A 16,337-nucleotide genomic window follows, 5' to 3' on the forward strand; every position below is an offset into this window, starting at 1 on the left:
TTTCTTGTACCCTGGCTTAGCCTAAAACTTAGGAAATAACGAAAACGTTGTCTATTTGAGTCTTTCCAGTTGTTGTTATGAATATCAAGGGTGGGAGAAGCGACTCTGACTTCTTCCTGGAGAAGCAATTAAAGTCTCGGGAGAGAAGCAACTGGCAGGTGAGGGCCGTGCAAGACTCCGTGCAGGTGCCTCTCCACCACCACCGCCTCAACACTGGCTCTCTGAGTATCTCCCCTTGCCGGGACAACAGCAGCTTTGAAAATTGTTAAAAATACTTCTGGTCGCAAAATTTATAAATGACCTTTATAGAATTATTAACTAACTATTTAGCAACCTTTTTGTCTCCAAAAGGAGAGTTATAGTACAAAGAAGTGTGCTATCGAAGTGCAATAAAAAATTGGTTTTTTAATTTTAACACAAAAATAAACTATAGATTTCGATTGGAATAGTTTTCCCTTGATAAGCATCGAATAACACAGCTAAATTTTTAGCTCCATTAGCGATGGAAATAGAGAGTGGGGACACGAAAATTACTTGCATTTTCCTCTCTGGCGCCGCCATTTTTTATTTAAAAAATATTTTAAATTTATATTTTGAACATACTCGTTGAGCTCTTTCCAACAGTGTAGCTATAGGTTGTCGACAACATTTTTATCCCCCTCCATTTCTCAGACAAATTTTTGTCAACAATGATCAATATGGCGTTATATTGGCCCACATGATGTGCAAACCCATGTAAAATTTCTAGTCAATAGGTTGAGTGGTTCCAGAGATATAATGCTGTGACAGATGGATGGACAGGCAGACAACCGAGTGACATTTTAAGGGTCCTTCGTTAGACTATGGCCCCTACAAATAATAAGTAAAAATAAATAACATAAGTAAAATTAATTTCATAAAGTTTTTGTAGAATGTTTCAAATTTTTATTAAGTTTTCATCCAACACCCTATGCTGACTTCTTTTCTTCCTCTTTGTGTGTCGGTTGCTGAATGACGTTTCCGAAGCAGCCATGAATCAACATATTTTACTGGATCGAAGCGGGTCAGCAGTGGGCATACAATTTTAAGAAACAGTAGTGAAGAAATTGTTTTTGTCACCAACGAAGCTCTGGTTGAGCTGACAATCAGATTCATTTGTGAAAATCCTCATTCACATTCATTCGATGAAATTGGTATCGTATTCAGAGCATCCATCAAATTCTTCAATTCTTCTGAAACCATCTTTTCAATTAGGTATCCCCGAAATCCACAAATTGCATTTAACTGTAACCTAATTAACAATTTTCTAACTTCATTTTCACCAAATGCCAACAATTCATGCTGAGAAGGTTTAATACCTTCGTTGTCCTCGTTTTCCATCTCTCGTCATCAGTATTGTCGCTAGTTGTTAAATTTCAATTTAAAAAAAATTTTTTTTGAAACTGTCGAAAATGACGGTGTCATCCAGATATTCAGGTACTGTGACCATGTAAACAGAGATAGGGAAAATGTGGATAATGCACTTCTGTGAAATGACAGATGATTATTTGTCAGGGTAAAAGAAAATCACCCTCTCCTAATTCTTGAACGGGGCACTTACAGTTGATTCACAAGTGTCCAACCTACGGCCCACCCGGAAAGTGAACTAAAACAGCATTTTAAATTTTATTAATTATCAAAAAAAATCTCATTAAATATTTTGTTCAGTAAATGTAATTGTGCATTGTATTTAATAAAATTTTTGAATATTTTCAATTTTACATGCAACAAGATATGGAAAATGTAACACACTAAAGAAATCTAACTTTGAATTTTTTTGAATATGGCCCCTGTATGGGAAATTTTTGGACACCACTGCAGTAGAAGGTGGACCAGAGCCCATTGGGAATACACCTTGATCTGCTCACTGCAGACCAACGCGACTTCTCCGTATGTGGGACGGGTGGTCGGATAGTTTTTACCAGGTACCACTAAGTTGTAGAATGGTAATCCCTTCAGCTCTCTTAATTCGCGCAGCAGCACTAATTGCCTGAAAGCCAGAAATGCGAACAGGGCGTACCAAGTTCATCCTCTCCTAATCCGTTCGCTATATGAAAATGTTCTCGCTCAATGGAAACTATTTTAAAAGTAACTTCCAAGGGGAATTCAAAATAATTAAACAGAGGTCCAACTGAGTAATTTAGAATTATAAAAATGGTTATACAGTTTTATATAGAAAATATCTTAACAATAGACAGTGAAAAATGTAAATTTAGTTAAATAATTTTAAGCTTATTTGAATAGTGGATAAACTTGTGAAAAAAATTTATGGAATATTACAAATTTCAAAGTGTACTGCCTCCAAATGTCACACGCCACTGTTAATAAATGTGCCGGTACGCCGTACCATTTCATACCGTCACAAAAAAAAGCACTGGGCAAAAGTAAATAACCCCAATGTTTCAAAGGAATAAAATCTTTAGAGTTGGACTACAACAAAAAACCTTGAATGACAAGTGAACTTTTTGAGCAGTGGATTTTAAATTTCGATAAAAAGATGACGAAAGAAAATTAAAAAATCGCATTGATTGTCAACAACTGCCCTGCCCACCTTCACTTGATAGTTTTGAAACTTACACGTGTGAAGCTTGTTTTCTTCCTTCTGAATAATTCATCTTAACTGCAGCCAATGGACCAAGTCATTATCAAGAATTTGAAAATGCACTACCGAAGGCACATATTGAAAAAAAATTATACTGAGAATAGAAACCAACCAATCTATAGATTCTATTATAGATTTGTGAATGTGCATATCAGAGTTGGCAAAAGTGTGTCAAAAGTGTGTGTGTCGCTGTTTCCGTCAAGATGTGACAGAAACAGCGATTAAGAATTGTTTCGCAAAAGCAGGTTTTGCTAAAATGCTAATTAACAGAGATGAGAGGGATGAACTACTAGAAGACATCGGGCAATCTTGGGAAGAGTTCCAAGCGAGGTTTGATCAGTGGAGAAATTGTTCTTGACAAATTTTTAGGAGTCGATGATGTCGTGGTAGCTGAAATCCGAGAGGCTCCCAACATTTTGGAGCATATTTAAAGAACTAGTGACAATGAGTTGGATGAAAATGAGGACAATATTAAACCTTCCATACAAATGTTGGCAGCATTTGAAACTTTGCATTGAGGTCTTCAGTGGGAAGAAATTGTAACAGAAAATATATCTGATTTTAAGTTTAAACAAATGCAAACATTTTTATGAACGGTGTACAGTAGAATCCAGTGTACAACAAAAAATAACCAAATCGTTTACGACATTTCTTAAAAGTGTACTAATAAATTGTGGGCATCATGTAAGCAGTCATTTCTTAATGTATCTATTAATAAATTGTTTTAAAATGTTAGAAAATTTATTCATTCCCACTTCTTTCCCATATTTCTAAATTTACAGTATTTTTCACTGTTGAAAAGGTCATATTTCTTTATAACGAAACACTTTATTCTCTGTACCCTTCAGGTTTACCTCCACATAAACTACTTTTAAAGGTAAATGCAATTGTTATGGTTTTAAGAAACTTAGATATAAAAAATGTAATTTGCAGTGGTACAAGACTACGTGTAGTAGAAATAAGGAAGAAATGTTTGCTTTGCGAACACATCACAGATGACAGAGCTGGATCAAAAGCATATATTCTGCAGATTCATGTATATTCAAACTAGAAATATAACTTCAAAAAAAGGGGGAATATAACTTCATTTTTCAACGAACACAGTTTCCTGTAAAATTGGCTTTTAGTATGACAGTAAGCAAAAGTCAAGGTCAAACATTATCTAAGGTTGACTTAACATCATGTTTTTCGGATGGACAATTGTATGTTGAATTAAGTAGATTGAAGGCAGTTAAAAATCTTTGTATTACTGGAAAATGAATCAAAAACAATAAAACACAAAAAAAAAATTGGACAAGATATGTTGTTTATAATCAAATATATAAATGATAGTTTTGTTATTAATTTGTTTTTAGATAATAAAATAATATAATTTTTGTACGTGTTTTGATTATTAGAAGGGGGTGTGGGGGGGTTTCCCCCACTAAAAAAATTAAAATATAAAAACGTATAATTCAGGTTTGTGTGACACAAGTCAAGAGGGGAGCGAAGCGACCTGACTTGTTTATTAAAACAAAAAAAAACAAAAAAAAAAAACTTGAAATTCCTGTTGATTCACAGATTACTGCTGCCTGCGTTTAGTGTGTATAGGAAGATGATATAGGTGTCAGAAAAAACTCTTGTTGCGGGAAGCTTTAGCAAAGATTTAAGCAGATTAGGAAGAATAGCATGATTTGGTGTGTTACCATAATTAAACCTGTTTGGGGAAAAGAATAATAAAATTTAAAAAAACCTGAATGAATTAATGCAACAAGTAATCTTTAAACCCTGTAATGTTTTCACTATAGAGCACTCTTTTTAATTATATAATTTGTCAGTGTGCAACTTGTAACTGGTAGCCACATTGAACATTTATTGTGAATGACAATTGCACTATCACACTGCAAGTTTGCTGAGACTCTTGTCCTTTTCCTACAGACTAAATGCAGAGAAATAGCATCTGTAAATCAACAGGCATTTCATTTTTTTTTTAATAAATTTTATTTTAAAATTTACATTGATTTGGTTGTACGTTTTGTTGTTTATTGTATTCCACTAAAAATATTGCCTTTGCAACTCCTCTGATATGGGAAGTGATGTGATAAAACTTTGTAACATTGTTTTTCATTTCCTTTCATTGTTAGGAATCCACTGTAGATTTCACATGAAGTTTAGATTCGTCCTGCGTGCGCGCGCGCACGTGTGTGTGTGCGTGCACATGCGTGCATTCGCACGCATGCACTTTCCTTAATAAATGGTTACTCATTAGTGAAATTATTTGTTCAGATTTTTGAACTGCAATTCACACAGCTCCCATTTTTCAAATATTCAAGTGTTTTTTGATAAATAACCATGCTGATTGCACACTGTATAGACAAAGATATTTAGTTAACTGATTTTTTTGAACTAGAAAATCCTTATGACCATTAGAAAAATGGACTTGCTTAATCTGTATATAAAAAAGTTCAACTGAAAAAAAAAATTGTCAAAGTATTCTTTCATTAATTACTTTAGTTTCTTTTCCCAAATTCCTTTGGCATTTCGAAAGTTATTTTTATGACCTATCTGTATATATGGTTTATTTGAAAAATGTATAATTATAGAAAAAAATATATTTTCCCCCTCTTTTACTGTGCAACAAAAAATTTATCTTCTGGGTGTTTTTTTTTTTTATGATATATTAAAGGAATATAATCTAGGAGAAAGTATCTTCTGAAACTCGAAAGAATTTACTAGTTATTTTTGTCAAGGTCTATAATTTTACATTTAATTCAAAACAGTTCTGACCTTTATTATTGTCACATCTTTCTTAGTTGTGTATAGTTATTAAGTTGCAAATAGTAATATAACTTGCCTCACCAGGAACCACACTGTCTTGTATCATAAGCAAAAGGTTTATTTTTTGCAGCATTGGAAAAAAAAGACAGTGAGAAATTGTAATGGATAATTATTATTATGTACTGTATGATTGGAATTAGGCATTCCATATTCACTTATAATAAATTTCAATTGCTATCATTTGCACGATAAGATCTACTGAATAATTTAGTTTTTTTAAACTGAATAGTGGAATAATGCATTTTGCCATGCTTTCAGATTGTATTTGTCAAGAAATAGTATCCTGAGTCGTGTAAATGAGTATAATATAAGTATCCTACACTGCGGTGGTGTAAATCTGAAGTCTAGAAATTGAATAGCACAGATTATCCCTTAGATGAATTCTAACAAGATGAAAAATTTGCATGGATCATTTAGATGTTTTCTGTGTGAAAATTAAGTAGAAAAATATATGTTTGAAAAAAAAAAAAAAACTATCAACAGAAAATTGTAAAAATTAATTTTTTTTTAATAATATATCAGAATTTTCTAGGTTGCATTTGGATTTTTTTATTTTTTTATTCTTATGTTTTCCAGTCTCCGGCTGAATTGCTGTGGCATTTTAGATGTTCTTACTTTTGATGCTACCCACCCTAATCCAAAAGCTCTTGTACCTCATTTTCAGGTCAGTATTTCAAAAGATGATGAAATCCGGTAATAAGAAAATATAATAATTTAGTTATGATAGCTACTGTTTAGTATGATAATAGAATACAGCATAGTAAATGTTTTTCCATTATTTTTGTTGTTTAATTGGACTAGATAATAATTGAGTTAAATACCAGTGACCTTTATATAACACAGTAGTTGGGTTCCTATGAAATCTCATGTAGTGCAAAACTACGCGAGATTTCATAGGAACGTATAGTGTGTTATATGGGAGTAAGAACCAGTACAAAAATGGGGGTTACGTTCCAAAAGTTAACAAAAATACCTTTTTTTTTTTTTTTTATAACTATCAGAAACTTAATTGTTATTAAAAATAGTAATAACTGAGCAAATGTCTTACAAACTGTGATACATATATGTCAGATAATGTTCATTCATTTAATTTTCTTTCTCTTCATCACTGCTAAGCACAATCAAAAGAGAACATTTTCTCTGTTGCAGAATATCTTCACCTTCTAAACTTTCTTCTGCAGCATCTAGATTTCATGTATCTTCTTCTCTCTTTAAAAAATCAGTAATCTGGATTTGTTTGCTTGATAAATCTTTGTAAATTTCTTGGTATGGAGCTAAGCATGTTTGAAGCTCCCTTTTGAACTTTGTGTCCCTTTCAGTTGAAGGATCTGCATTAAAAAAATAAGATTCTAATTGCTCGGCTAAGTTTATGCCTTTCGGTATGCTTTTTAGTATAAAATTTGTAAATTTAGAATTTTCATTTGCGCTATCATCTTCTGAATTGATTGCTTCATTTAAATTTAAACTCTTTGCAACGTATGATACCTTTCCCCTTTTTTAAGATGATCCTCAATTTATATCTTTGATTCTAGAGAAATGAAGTTTCTTTTGAGTGGTGCTTTTTTGCTTTCCTTAGGCATAATTTGGGGCTGGAATTTAATTCACAACAAAGAAATTATTCCAATACAGTTCTTAAGAACAAAGTTTAGTAATACACACCTGGAAAAGTTTATAAACGATCAAATAAACACCAGAATAACCTTACAAAAACCTTCAAAGTCAATTTGAATTTTCAATTTTCAAACCTTCAATTTTTTATTGTCTCAAACAAGCACAAGTTCAATAGCACAGAATGTAACATGGAATTACCCATCAAAATAAAATATGGTGATTTTCCTTTCCTTTTTTTTTTTTTTTTGGTGTAATGACTAGCGAGTCAACAGCAGGGATTCACAAAAGAGAATGAATGGAAATGTTGAAAAATTACATGTAACATAATAGCAGGGTTTTCCCTGCACAAAAGCTCAAAAATATCGCATTGAGCGAGGTTTTCCGCAATTCTCCGTGTTAGAGCGAAGCCGTATTATATAAGTACCATGGTGGGCAGGCGCAATTTATCAATAGTGTTAGAGCGAAACTGTGATGTAGAAGTACTGTGTTATCTGGGGGTTGCCTGTATTCATTCAAAATAATGTACATTAAATAATTGAACTCCTTTTGAGTAATCTTATTATTATTATTATTAACATCATTTTATTTTCACATCAGTGGGCACCCCCGAAAGAACATAACGGTGAATCCAGGAAAACCTTGGCAGGGAAATCCTTCCACATAATGATTATTTATTGTTCATGTTTATAGACTTCTTTCAGGGTGTCTTGTCTATAGCACTTCAAGCTGCAGTAGGATGAGGCATCAATTCCCTGGGAGTTATACATTCTGTGAACGTAGCCGGAAACACTGATCTAAGGTATTGCAGTTTTGCAGGGAAGATCGTGGAAAAGGTGTTGAACTGCACCGGATTCGTTCTGAGGTTCAAGTGTTTGTAGAAACATCACAGATGTTAAACGAATCCATTTGGCAGCATAGAAGTTGTGCCAAGGTGTGCCAATTTCTTTCTTTGATGATGGTTTCCCAGTGTTTCATACTAAGGTTTGCATGGAGCAAGCTCCTAGAGATAGTGAAAGGGTAGCCCATCTCTCTGTTTAGCCATCTCACGTTACAATATTCAGCCCCAAGAAATCTCTTTAGTTGAGTAGAGGAGGCTCCTGACCAGAGTACCGAAATAGTACCGTAGAGTGGTATAGGTGTTAAATTCCTTCGGATGTATTCCAAAAGGAACCCTCAATACCTAAGACCAACTAACTCTTGCTGGATTGCCCAGAGCGTCACAAGCGTTTTTAGCCTGGCCTTTGAAAGTAAGCCATCATCCCACGTCAACCCCAAATCTGTGTGGGAGCGAACTTTTTTAATGGCAGTCCCATTGATTGTGAGCATGATTTCATTCATAGTCCTCCTTTTTGTGATGGTCATCTGAGCTGTTTTTTGAGGGTTCAGTTTAAGCCCCAGATGTCCTAGATAATCCTGGAATTCAAACAGTACTATTTTCATAGGGGACTGCATCAACTTTTGCTGGATCATCGGATGTGACCAGCATCTTAAGATCATCTGTGTATGAAATGAAGTTTGGGTGCTTCGCAAGGAAGAGCTCTAATGCTGTGGCAAAAAAACCATGATGAAAGAACTCCCCTTGTGGGATGTTGACAGGGGGTCATGGTGGTCCTCTCCAGTCTGTGGTCATATTTAATAAAAATCTGTCTGTTGATAAGAAGTTGATTGAGGATAGCAAGAAGGTTACCTTCGATTCTGAAATAATGCTTCAAAATTTTAATTAGCTCTGTTGTACTGAGTGTGACGGAAGCTGCTTGTATATCCAGGAATAAGATTTCAAGTTGTTTCTTAGAGTTTAGGGTTTTTTGGATTGCTCAGCTGGTCAGTAATAGATTAGACAGTGTAGACCTCCTAGGAATATCAGTATGAAGATGCTGTGGTCACCCATTGAAGCAGTGATGAACTGAGGTGGGCTGTATCGTTTTTTCAAACACTTTAACAGACCACAGGTATAAGCTTACTGTTTTTCACTGGTGTAATATAAGTTAAACAGCTTTTATATGCTGTCATTAGTTCTGCTCTTGGATGTCACTTTGTGGTAAAAAGTGGTGTAGTTGTTAGATGTTACTAAAAACTTGAACTTGTGCATTATAATGCTTATTTGGATGTCTGTTTACCATCATAATTGACATTTTCTCACCTGAATAAAATCGTTTGATTTAAGATTTCTTCATACCTGGCAGCTTTTACAACTTTTTATAAAATATATGAAAACTTCTACTTTTATTTACATTCTTAGCTATTTTTTATGTATTTAAGTCAAGCTGCTGTTGTTTTTCAAACATGTTGTTTCTTAAATACAGACCTACAGAATACTGAGTAATTATTGATATTAATATGTTTATAAATTATGCTCACAGTAAAGTATGCATATGCGTAGGTTAGCTACATGTATTGATATCTTCCCACTTTTTTTTTTTTTTTTTTTTAGCAGCAAAGAATTTTGAAGGAAACTTAAAATGTCATTAAAATAGTAAGTTAAGCATGAATGAAAATCCACTAAGACATTGCTTTGCAGACACAGACTTCTGGTTAAAGCAAACCAAAACCTGGGATCATGTATATTTGACATGCTCAGACTGTCCGTAACGTTGAATGCTCTCTTGCACCACAAATAAATAGTTCCTATAGACTATTAATATTAAGAGTGACCTTTAGTTCCAAGAATGAATGACATTAAACGAATGGGAACTTAAATTATTGGAACTTCTTATCTCCATAACTGCTTATAAATCAATCATTGAAATTAAAAGAAAGTGTGGATGTTAAACTGGTTAAAATTAAATTGCATGGAATGCGCACTTTGCTCAGTGCACATCATATAAGTAATTCCTCTGTAAAAACAGGTGAACCAGGAGCATGAATGGAAGTCTTTCATATCATCATCAGTTGGTTCATTATGGAGAAGGAATAAGAAAGTTTCCTATATATGTATTTCTAGTTTCCATAATGCAACTTGATCATGCATGGAAATTTTACATTTTCCAAGTTCCGTACTGGTAAAAACATGTTTGTGGGGAGTTTGGCATTGAGAATTTCAAACTGTGTTTTGCTTAAACCATTCTATTGCAAGTGTTTTGAAGGTGGTCAGTTTATAACTAGAAGCTAATTGTACTAGAAGAATTAGCTACTATTGCTGAATTGATTTCCAGTTGGTGATTAGTGGAGTTAGACGTATTGGCTGATTTCCATTGTATGGTATGGTAAGTCCCCAACTTACGTAAGCCCGAGTTACATAAATTCACACTTATGTAATTTTTTTTTTTTTAATTGTAAAATTTAAAACAGTAAAAAAAAAAATAATAATAAATAAGCAATGAATAATGATGAACATGGCAACCACAAATTGCACAAGTCAGATACGGAGTAACAAGTTTATGAAGCTTAAAAAATAGTAATGAATAGAAGAGTTAAAAATTTGTTTTTTACATGACTGAAGATTTCAGTGAAGGGGACCCACATTTCACCATAATAACATAAAAACCCACAGAATTGTGGGTTTTTATGCTATTGGTATTATTGGTATTATTCCAGCTATTGGTATTATTGGTATTATTCCAGCTATTGGTATTATTGCAAATGCAATAATATCGAGTTTACTACCCATTTATAATAGATTGCCCTAACAGAAACACCCAATAAAACGGAAAGTGCAAATTGTTTTATTGTTTTTTGTTGACCTCCAGAAATATGCTTTAGTAAAATGAGAGCTTGTGTGAGGTGATAATAGTCTATCAAGAAAAGGAAAGCGATTGATTTAGATCAGAAAATTAAAATAATAAGGATTTATGAAAATGGTCAAACATTAACAATTATTACACGGAATTTAGATTTCTCAGTGTCAACACAATAATAAAGAACAAAGACAGAATACTAGAGGGATCTATGGATCTGTGGGATTGATCTGTAGTATCTAATAGAAATATTAATAAAATAGCAAAATATTAAGTATTCATCTAATTCTTAAAGTCACAGTTGCAGTAATTTTATATGATAGTTTGAAGTAAAGTACAGAAACTTTAATTTGATTATATGAGACAAAGTAATTTTCATTCTGTTTTCTTAAAATTGAGGAACTGGATTTGCAGTATTTATATTTCTCTTTATGTGTGTCATAGCATTTGATACCTGTTTTTATTATTAATAGAAAGTTTTTTTTTTTTTTTTTTCTTTTTTTGTGTTAGCAAGAAGACTTGGTATCATTTGGAAAAGTAGTTCTTTCTTTGGCATGCAATTCCTTAGCTGCACTTCAGAGACAAAATCTTCAAACATCTATGGATCTAGTGGCAAGGAATTATTCTGCAGATCTCAGAAACCTAATTCTGTGGGTTCAAATTATTAATTTTTGACTCTTGAGAGAGAGAGAGAGAGGTGGGGGTGGTTGAAATTTAAAGTGTTTATCATGTAACTTTTAATTTTTTAAAAATGTGTCCCCTTAAAATTAACAGAATCTTGGTTCGGTTATGTGTTCTAACATGCAACCTAACAGAAGCTCTTAAAATCATTGGACACGCTAAAGGGATGGTTATCTCTTATATTGGTTATAATTAAAGTGCACTGCTTTGGCAGACTTGGTATCATTTGGAAAAGTAGTTCTTTCTTTGGCATGCAATTCCTTAGCTGCACTTCAGAGACAAAATCTTCAAACATCTATGGATCTAGTGGCAAGGAATTATTCTGCAGATCTCAGAAACCTAATTCTGTGGGTTCAAATTATTAATTTTTGACTCTTGAGAGAGAGAGAGAGAGGTGGGGGTGGTTGAAATTTAAAGTGTTTATCATGTAACTTTTAATTTTTTAAAAATGTGTCCCCTTAAAATTAACAGAATCTTGGTTCGGTTATGTGTTCTAACATGCAACCTAACAGAAGCTCTTAAAATCATTGGACACGCTAAAGGGATGGTTATCTCTTATATTGGTTATAATTAAAGTGCACTGCTTTGAACAGATGATTGGAAAGAACTGAAATTTTAGTTGAATGATTTTCCAACTCTGCAGAAATAAAGGGCATGAAAAAAAAAATAGTTCTCAAAAGTGATTCTGAGATGAAAATTGCATTTATTGTGCTATCATGTTAGTGAATGAACTACGCAATTTGTGATGTGAATACATTGAGGGAGGGGAACTGCAAAATAAGGTTTTGAATATGTAGCTAGGTAAAATCAACATGAGACTTAGAGTGGATTCATGCATTGCTGGTAAAATTGTTTCATCAGGACAGCAGCACTACCATCGTACTTCATAAATATTGTTGCCCAAAAGGAATGAGGTTTCCTCTTTTGCCAAATGGGTTGTTCAAAATGATAAGGAAGTTTTAGGAATCAGGTGTGTTGTTTACAGTCAGTGACAAAGGATAGCCACCAGGTTTGAATGAATCACTATTACTATGGCTAAAGTTCTAGTCAGATATTAGTTTTCATTTGCTAATGCTATAGTAGTTTCACAAAAATACACCATTTTGTAGTCAGCATTGGAAATGCTACAAACTAGTGCAGTGAATATCTGTTCAACTTTGGAACAACTAATATCAGTTGGTCAACTGAGAAATATAAAGACATAATAGTGTTTGGCCTTTCATAGTTGTGTAAGATAAAAATGAATTAAACATGGCCTTGGACTAATCTGGGATTGAATGTGCATTTTCAACTAAATAACAACCATAATTTTTGAATGTATAGAAAGGATTAATGGATAATGTCATCATTTGGCTTTTCTTTTTCAGGTACAAAGTCATAATTCTGTAATCTTTGCCTGTTATTGGCATTTGCTGACTGACCATGTTATTCCTGTATTTCAAAAATAAGGATATATGCCTACAACCATTTTGATGCAAATTTCTTACTTATTTGCTACAAACATCCATTCCATACTGCTCAGTCACTGACATGATTGCACCATGATGTTTTGCAGTTCCAGTAATTGATCATTCCACATCGTCTCTGACAGTATGGTAATTTTGTTACTTGTCGCTCATTTGGAAAAGAATGGGTTTGATTTCCATCTATAACTAGAAGAATTTCTAAAGTCCTCTTCAACCAAGGCTGTAGCTAGCTGATCAGGTGGAGGGATTAGGTTTTCCCTTCTGAGTTATTTTTGGTTTTTTATCTTACACAAATTGTAAATTGACCTATAAACTCACACTTGTTCAGATAAAATACACAATAGCATAATATAGTCCAAGTCCCTGATGCACGTACAACAACAACATCATTTCACACAGTTTTCCAAACACCTGGCCATCTCGCTCACCTGATCTTAGTTCATGTAACTTTCGGCTATAGGGATATCTTATGGACATGAGTTAGCAGTGAACCATTTCAGTTATGGTTGATTTCAAAAATCGCATTGCAAGATTTATCAACTTCCTAAATTTAATTTTTTATATTGCAGACATCACAAAGAAAATTAGCATTTACTGTTTAATTAAAGTTAACATCAACATTAAATTAAAGCAAATAACGATATTTTTATAACACATCATCATGAACTTGATCTGGCTTAGGTCTTTTAAGACCAGTTTCGTTGTAGCTCTTGGAGGTGGCCTTGATCTCGCCATCTTGTCTTGGTTGACCCACATCTCTCTCTTGCCTGTAGGTTTGTAGTTAAAGGCTAATATTATTCTTTTTGATACCATTTTATGTCCTTTACTATGTTACCTACTTTTAATTTCTCATGAGTATCTAAATTTATTTGATGATATAGTCTTGTAAAGCCTGATAATGGTCTTAAAAATCTCATTTGGGCTGCTACTAGTTATTGTGCATGTTTCTTATTTATTACCCAACTTATATATAGTCATATTTTTAAAACACTTTTAATGAATATAGTGTAAATTTCAAAATATAACTACAAAGTTCTTCAATATGATTTGATATTCAGAATGGAAACAACAGATGCAGGTGAATTCCTCATGCCAGGAATAGAATCAAGATGCTATTGACAGTGTACAATTTGTTTTTAGAAAATATTCATTTACACACAGAATTTGAATTTTGGTGGAAGAGGGAAGAGTATAGAATGACTTATGAGTTATTAATGCAATTTCCTTGCCAAACACCTGGCAAGGAAATTGCATTTGGGACATGCAGCATCTCATGAGCCAGTTATTATTATACACTCATAGGGATGACTTTGTCTGTTGACCCTTTCAAGATCTGAAGTCTCAGGGTGGTTTGAATAGTCATTAATAAACATGAAGCTAGAATTTCCATGCCCACCATGATGGACAAATAGAATATTATTTTGTAAAAATTCTTTTTTTATTTTTTCCGGTAATTGTTTCTGTATTCACTGAAGCCATTCAGTGAATACAGAAACATTTACGTTCACATAATGGGCTACCCACAGTAACAACACTTAGTGTTAATCTTTATCTTAGATTTTCATAATTTTGTTTTGCACTTAATTATTTCAGTGGAAATATTCCTAGTTTTATGTATGTTTATATTTCACATTAAAAAGAAGTCTTATGACAATTAATTTTTCATTGTGACAGCTGATTTGTCTATTTAAATATTCTTGTTATTGATACCAACTCCTTGAGTTATATTCATTTTAGGATAAGAAACAAGTAGCTTTATATGTAAAAAATTATTTTGCATGAAAAGTTACACATTATGAATGATAAACCTAGAAGAATATACTAAAACAAAAATGGAATGCTTTTTACATTTACAATTTGTTTTAATGTATAGATCAACTTCTATTTTTTGCCCTGACAACTTATCTTAATCTTATATAAGGCAGCTGCCTTTTAACAGACGTCTTCAACATATTGTGTAGTGGTGTGTTACAGTAAAAAAGCTTACATTGAGAGCTACTGCATGCTATCAGTTATTCTGCTCTTTCTATTTAAACTTTATATTGAATTTTGTTATGCTGCAGAATAAATTGTAAAGAAAGTGGTACGTGCATCCTTATTTTGAAGACTAATGTACACGGCATAACGTATTATGAGTTGAAATTAACTACAGGTGACCCCCGCTTAATGCTGATAATTCGTACCGTAAAAACAGAGCGCTAAGTGAATCCGCGCTAAGCGAGCTCCGCATTCCCATAAGGTAACATATGTATTTGTAAGTTGCGGTCGGTGCCATAGGATATTTCCTAATCAATAATAAACGGTAGTGAAAAGATGCACAAATGTCGGTCAGAATATTTAGTATTCAAATATTTGTACATATAAAATATTCTGCATTACATACGTATATAATTATGTGGTAACTATTTACATATCAAAATTAAACTTAAAATTCCAATTAAAATCATGAATTTAATCATGAAAAATGTGTCGATTTTGGGCTGAACTTTGGCCCTCTTCTAAATAAACTAAAAGGGGTATTAATTTTAAATCCCCCGCAGCATTACCAACCAACAATAAAGTCGCCCGATTCTTCACTTCTTTGAAACCTGGCATGTTTTTTGCTTCTTTCAATATGAAACTTCTTTTAGGCATTCGGTTCCACAAAAGTCCTGCGTCATCTATGTTATAAACTTGTTGAGAAGTATAACACACAATACCACCTCTTCAATTATTTTAACAAGTTCTTTTTTGAAAGTTTCGGCACCTTGATCTGTACTTGCGGCTTCTCCCTAGATTTTAAATCTATTCAACCAGCCCTTACCAGTTTTAAATGGTTCCACATTTTTTTTTTTTTTAGGTGAGTTTTCTTCAGATCATCATATTGGCTAATCTCTCTCTCTCTCTCTCTCTCTCTCTCTCTCTCTCTCTCTTTTTTTTTATATAATATTTAACTTAACTGAATTCTGCATTGGACATTATCTTCAATAAAATTAGTCTTTTCCATTTCAATCCTAATAGCCGGCCTAGCCCTAGTTGCTTGCAGTGGAACAGCTATCTTTCCCACTGCTAAAATTAATTCTTTATTTTTTTATAATTGTTCTTACAGTTAAACTTGCAAGTCCTAAATTATGGCACACATCTGCTTGTCGGGAATCGATTCGCTTCAAAACGTCTAATTTAATTTTCGAATTCAGTCTTTTTCTTACATTTATAGTCTTCGTACTGTGCTCAGACGTTGCTTTTTCATTCTTATCGGCCACTATTAACTCTTCTAAAATGTAACTGCGTTGGTTGCATTAATTACGATACAATGTTCAAGTAAACCGTCCGTTATGCATGATGTCTAATACTGTACTGAGTGATGACTAGACTTCGGATAAATGCATATAACGCAAATATTACAAGCAATATACAGGCATACCTCGAATAACGAATAGGATGCGTTCCACGAAATTACTTCGTTAAGCGAAACTTCGTTTTCAGAGG

General features: G+C 33.2%; 1 protein-coding gene across 1 annotated transcript in view; it reads left to right on the forward strand.

The window, feature by feature from the left end:
- Positions 1-16,337, forward strand: part of PAN3 (Poly(A) specific ribonuclease subunit PAN3) — a 181,464-nt gene that overhangs the window by 134,071 nt on the left and 31,056 nt on the right. Inside the window, exons 12-13 of the mRNA XM_090372386.1 lie at positions 6,014-6,101; positions 11,233-11,372. Coding sequence (XP_090228512.1) covers positions 6,014-6,101; positions 11,233-11,372 — 228 coding nt within the window. The remainder of the gene's footprint in view (positions 1-6,013; positions 6,102-11,232; positions 11,373-16,337) is intronic.

This window comes from Mastigoproctus giganteus, chromosome 1, assembly GCF_048544385.1.
Source record: "Mastigoproctus giganteus isolate SK-2022 chromosome 1, ASM4854438v1, whole genome shotgun sequence".
Lineage (NCBI taxonomy): Eukaryota > Metazoa > Arthropoda > Arachnida > Uropygi > Thelyphonidae > Mastigoproctus > Mastigoproctus giganteus.